Here is a 6,200-nt window from a genome sequence, read left to right as displayed (position 1 = left end):
GATTGAGGTCCATTGATTGAAGTTTCTGTCAATACCCAACCCCCATCAGCAAGTCAAGCATCCCACAATTTCACAGGCTATTTATTATTCAAAAGCAGTTCTGCAGATTATTTATAAGCATACTGAATAATAAAATATTTTGAGAATGTAATTCGATGCTCACAGATGTAATGGGTCACTGAAAATGCCCTGTGTGGAGTCAAAGGCTTTTTCACTGTCCTCCTCAGAAATATTAACTCGGAAGACTGCTTTCCTCCAATGCCTCAAAGGGCAGGGTCTTCTAAAAATCTACTTTTTTGAAACACAAAGTCTCTAGAATATTTTTTTTTGCCAGTGCATAACGGTCTTGGTGTGCTTTGTGCTTTGTTTACACAAATGTATTTTATGCAACCCTAACAAACCGTACACTGTTGGAAACAATTTCATTAGCTAAACTGCTATCCCATCCCGTCACTGTAATACCATCCTCCTAGCCGGTTGTATGCTGAGCAGAAGTTACACTGTAGTTGCATGCAGAAGGACATTAACTATACAGTGTGACTTCTTTACCGGTACTGGTCAAAGAACCTGGGAAAAGTAGCTGGGCTGATCGTGTTCCAGAGAGCCTATACAAAACGTAGAAAATAACAAATGGCAAGTATGCAACGGTGAAACAAACAAAAATGATCATTCCAATGGAATGTTTCATTACATTACATGTAACTTTTGTTGATGCTTTTATCCAAAGCAATTTACAGTTTATTAGACTAAGCAGGAGACAATCCTCCCCTGGAGCAATGCAGGGTTAAGGCTGCCCTGTGTGTTTCTCTGTTAGCATGTTTTTGGAATTCTTATTTTGGATTTGATTCACTGGACACTTGCCATGAAAAGGATTTTGCCCGATTCATGTCATCTGGATTTTCAAAATGCAGAGAAGGTGAGGTTCCCCCACACTTGTTTTTTCACCCCATGTTATGAAATGATCAACCGCCGTTGTCGCTAAAGCAAAAGTATCGTAAAGTAGTTTATACAGATTTAACGCAAACAGTATCCTGTGGCCATATTGATTGAAAATGTTTTACTGTGGGGGAAAAAAGGAAATAAACCCACTCCAGCTGGAATACGAATAGTTAAAGGGTTACAGTTACCCTGATGAATAACTTAAACTGAGTGTGTAAGCTGCCGTAGGCAACTTAATAATTGAGCCTCAACTGCTTCAAGCCAAACTGCTGAGTGCGTCTCCTAGGGAAATGTCTAAAATACGGCTCTTGGTATCCCATTAACGTGTATGAGATGCTAAATTAACATTTGTTTTGCATCTGCCAAGCAATAGCAAGGCGCTAATGATAGACTCATCATGGATCATGAGGCTTTTAAGAGAGGACGGTGCCAAATGCTACTGGCAGCTGGAAGATATATTGAAGGGGCATTACTGTAATACTGCAGCCTTCAGAGAGACAGTCCCAAGGATGGAGACTGTTGTGATTTTCAACAGAGGGAAGATTCGAATGATTTTTCCCAATAGCAAGGCACGAGTGCATAATCTTTTAAAACGTATGTCCTTTGTTTTTAGTGAGAGAGAACTGGATACTGGTCTGAGTGAAGGAGGGCTTAATTAACATTTCACATTTGCATGGTTGTGTTCGATGTCAGCAAAAGTCAGGCATTTATGAAAGCAATTTCCTTATCAGAACATCTGCCCATTCCCAGTAATTGGAATGCACCCTACCCACCAGCAAACCTCATCTTGTTTAAATTTACTGGTGGAAACATTTTGTTATCTGATGAGTAAAATAAGCTGTAGGCCTACATCCACTTATACTTTAACTACAGTTGGTCCAAATGGGCAGGATCAAAGAGCCAGCTCTGAGTATTTACATTAAATGTTAACATTTTTCACCAGGTTTTTCTGCCATATGTAAACTTGCTTTATATGGACAGAATCCAAATGAAGCACCAGGAAAAAAAGGAAAAAGAAAACATTTTAAAGGCCATACAATGAGATCTTTCAGACCCCCAGACAAACCACTCCTTTCAGGCCTGCTAGCATCCCTGGAAAAACTGGTGAACCTACAGGCCACACAATATTATCTAAAATCCTATGTGCACATTTTACACAGTATCGGATTCCAAGTCAAGCAGCAGCAAAAAAAAGAATTATAACAACAAATCACTTCTACATTCATTTCAGTGAGAGAGGCCGGTCCCCCAAAAAACGATATGGCACAACTTTGTTAGTTAAGGTAGTTTTGTCCCTTTATTTACAAAGGTTGGAAAACATGATGTGAACATCTTGTACAAAATCTGTACATAGCTTCAGCGGTTAACTATATACACGTGAGAACAGAATGAACAGCACATTGGTGACTCGGGGGGGCTCAGAATGCGCCAAGTCACCTTCTCACACAGGTTTGGTTCGAGCAAGTAAGGTTGACCAGTAACAGGAGACGATTCACCAGATAAGCAAACACACAAGGCAGGATTACACCACACAGGAGGTAAGAACAATGCACAGCAAGCCCTCTCTACCCCCTGGATGGCTGCCCTGCCCAGCAAGCACACACTTACACACACAAATTAAACTCAAATCAAACAAGGTCTCTGGACTTTATCATATTCATTTAACAAAAAAACGTAAGCTGGGGCCACTACTGACTTCTGCACAGTCCAATAGCCTCAAATGTAGACCAAGTTAACACAGTGGACAGCAGGGAACTTCTCTGAAAATGGCAGACATGTGTCAACAAAAAACAAAAGACCACCATGCTGGAGTGTTATGGTCAAGGAGGTAAAGTGCATAAAATCTTTAAAAAATGAACGGGGAGGGGGACTATTGGAGGTTAAGTGCTCTCAAAGGTGTAAAACCACAATCAACTGTCCCTCCAGCTCTGCTCGACGATGGCAGACACCCTCTTCTCGTACTCCCTCTTGTTCTCCTGGTACAGCTGTGCCGCCTGGCTGTTAGCCGGACTGTTTGGGTTTGGTTCATCCAACAGAGACTGCGGGTACATTGGAGCAGGAGACGGAAAGCAAAATGAAGCACACAACGTCATAAAAAATTTCACATGACCAGAGGATGACTGTGCCTTCATAGAGGCATTCACACGTGTGAACATGGTCATCTGAATTCTACTGCAGAGACCATGCAGACAAACTGCAAATATTATAAATGAGATAAAGAAGCATGATGCACTTCCCTCCAGAAATATTTTTGTATTTTTATCAACATGTGAAAATCTCCAGCGTTCAGGCTACAGTTTTCTTTGGGGTGACCAGTACACACCTAGGAAGAGAATTGCCAGAATGTAGGCAATTTCTCCAAGGCAACAACTTTTAAATTTGCTATTCTACCTGTATAGAGGTGAGGATAGATGATACGTCGTAGGTTGGACTCCAGCGGTTCTGAAGAATATCCAGACATATACTACCATCTGCATATACTGGAGACAAATTGAAACAAATCTTTAATGTCTTTTCAGGTACATTTACTACATAATCAAATAATAATAATTATAAACAACCTCCTCCCCGGCCCCTTTAGAGTTTGATCATGTTGATCATAGTGCATGCAAGTCGGTTATAGACAGTGATGTCATCATCTGAAGGCAAAAGTATAATTAGTCCTCATGACATAGACTGGGCTGTCTGGCCCAACCAGGATTTGGATTCCAGCCCTTCATTAAACAGCTGGAACAATTCTTGTTACATAGACCCCAGATTTATAATGTTACAGTAATGGTAGAGTTCTTTCCCCAAGTTCTCTACAGCAAGAACCTTTGAGTCTGTTTGTCTGTGTCAGGACAATGGCTGAAGAAGTTTGATTGCTAGGGAGTAAAATAAGACAACAGATTATATGAATATGAAAAAATATTTTTTGTGGGACTTTTAAAACACATTTTTACATTTTAAAACACATGTATACAGTTTAAGCGAAGGAACAAAATATAGCTCCATACCATTTGGATGAAACATCTTGGACACAAACCGAACTGTTGGAGGCTTATTGGGGTATTCTTCTGTGAACTCTACCGTCAGCTTGAATGTGCCTATGCAATTGGATCAGAAAATGTGCACACGTTCGTGCACACACACATACGAAAACGTCACAGCTCTGTCATTATTCTTTCCCCTAACATTGCCAAAAACACATCCCTATAAATTCTGCCATGAAGCAGTCACCCCTAAGGATTTAAAAAGACATGTAGAAGTAGAAACGGTCAATTGTCAATAGAGAAATACTTGCCATCTTCAAATGGTGTCCCCTCTGGCCTGCAAGGGGAAAAAAACTGTCAAAAACATGCACCAGGGAGAACAGAAGGCGGATAAGAAACCATCCAACACTTGAACTGATACGTTTAGTGTTTTCTAGCATATGTCTACAACTTAACCAGTAAGCTGTGTGTCTTTAAAAAATATATAGATATTATATAATTGTCCTAATATATTTGGACATGAGACGCGATAATACCAGATGCCTTTACATGTTCCTAGTTTCATAACTGGATAGGGTTCATATTTGCGCACTTTTTTGTACGATCTATCTGTCACCACTAAGACATGGCTATATCTATTCGGCGAAGTCTCTTTTCCCCTTACCCAAATATGACCGCATTCCACACCATGATGTTGTTCTCTGATGGAGCGCCGCTGACGCCCGCCGGGGGGTCTTCCTGCAGCCTGTTGGTCCGTGCAAAACAACTCGAGTTCCACGTGTCACCCCGCTAAGCAAGCAACTTTTCTCTATACGAACCCTCTACATGCGGATAAGCATTACCCCACAATTTAGCTAGCTGTTGCTTTAGTTATTTTTAATACAAATGATAGATAACGAATATGATTGGACACACAGCAAGCTAGCTAACGTTAACAGTATTACTATAGAGATACTAACTGGAACCCAATATCACTGGTATTACATTTGAAAATTGAAACTATTTAATAAAACTTAGGGTGTCTGAATTAGCTTGTCTGCAGCTAGCCAAGTCGACATCATCAGTTCAAGCTTGTTTTGGAATTCAGCAGCGGTGTGTCACCATATTCGAATACCGTCAGTTGTTTTTTTGGAGATCACCATTGCAATAAGTAGAACCACCTTATATTTAAACTACATAACTAAACAAACAGCACCCAACGAAATTAATCTTACCGTTTAAAATCTCTCATAAGCCTCCTTCGTGCTGGAGTGGACATCCCAGAAAAAAATACACCTTTCTTTAACTTCGCAAAGATTTTTACAATCCGACTGTCGGTTTTGTTCCCTGTTCCCTTACCAAATTATTTTGCAACATAAAACTACCACTGTGAAGTGGCCAGTAATTTCCCCAACCCCAAGAGCCGGTTGGCTTTCAGATATATTTTCGACATATAATTGACGGCAACACCAAGACGACAGGACTGGTATAACGGGTTCCATGTTAAAACACTCTCGATCAGAAAACACGAGAAATATCTCACCCTTTCACCACCATTTCACTTTAAAAATGAATACTATACACACACTGCGAGGCTTGCACCGTGCGTTACGTTCATATTGCTTAAATCATATGTACATTATTACGAGCCCCCCTTCCATGAAGCGAGATGGATTCGTTGAGGGCGTGGCCATTGATATGTCTGGGGACTACAGTGGGGTCATCGTGACAGGCAAACTACCTGAACACGTGAACCAGAAATGTGGTGTGGAGTGAGCGGCAGTTTTATGGTGTGCCGCGTTAACCACGGTATACCGTTATACGGAAGATGTAAAATCGACTGTTTAAAAATGGCTAGACATTTGCTGGAGAACGAATTAGGCCTACCAATGAGGTAAGAATCGCAGCTAGTTTGCAAGACACCGTTTGGCATAGCTAGCACGCAGATTCGTGGTTTCTAATATTATAATATTAAAAAACATCATATAAAGTGTGCCTGTTGGTAGGTTAAAAATCACATGTGAATTGAAAGTAGTTTACCTGGCGGGTCATTTGTATTTTGTGCAATTACATCAGGCATTATGTTCCGGTCATGCGCATTTCTGGCTTCAGGTGGAGCATGAATATATCCCGTCTGTGGCGTGTCACTGTCGTCGCTGCCTGGATGCCTTTCACAGAAATCTGCAGAATACTCGTTTTTCTAACAGAGTACGCCCCCCGCCTGCCACGACACTCGCTTGTTCTCCTTCTTCCGCACATAGACACACTCCTTTCATTCCTAGTACACACACAGTAACGGTCTGAATTGCA

At 41.0% G+C, this 6,200-nt stretch overlaps 1 protein-coding gene across 1 annotated transcript; it reads right to left on the bottom strand.

Moving 5' to 3' along the window:
- Positions 1-2,209: 2,209 nt before the first annotated feature.
- Positions 2,210-5,544, bottom strand: ube2al (ubiquitin conjugating enzyme E2 A, like). Its single transcript, XM_061236955.1, has 6 exons — positions 5,126-5,544; positions 4,576-4,656; positions 4,223-4,248; positions 3,936-4,025; positions 3,331-3,419; positions 2,210-2,978 (listed from the first exon to the last, which is right to left on the bottom strand). The coding sequence occupies exons 1-6, from the start codon at positions 5,167-5,169 to the stop codon at positions 2,850-2,852; spliced, it is 459 nt and encodes a 152-aa protein (XP_061092939.1). The 5' UTR covers positions 5,170-5,544; the 3' UTR covers positions 2,210-2,849.
- Positions 5,545-6,200: the final 656 nt, after the last annotated feature.

This window comes from Conger conger, chromosome 3 (genome assembly GCF_963514075.1).
Source record: "Conger conger chromosome 3, fConCon1.1, whole genome shotgun sequence".
NCBI classification, from domain to species: domain Eukaryota; kingdom Metazoa; phylum Chordata; class Actinopteri; order Anguilliformes; family Congridae; genus Conger; species Conger conger.
The sequence above is the reverse complement of the archived record's forward strand: the minus strand, read 5'-3'. Positions and strand labels throughout refer to the sequence as shown.

Bases quoted from the DNA above. Each gene is read 5' to 3' on its own strand.
- ube2al (XM_061236955.1), bottom strand. From the start codon at position 5,169: ATGTCCACTCCAGCACGAAGGAGGCTTATGAGAGATTTTAAACG. The intron at 4,657-5,125 runs GTAAGATTAATT...ACGGACCAACAG, and splicing joins CTTATGAGAGATTTTAAACG to GCTGCAGGAAGACCCCCCGG. The intron at 4,026-4,222 runs GCAAGTATTTCT...CCAATTGCATAG, and splicing joins GGGGACACCATTTGAAGATG to GCACATTCAAGCTGACGGTA.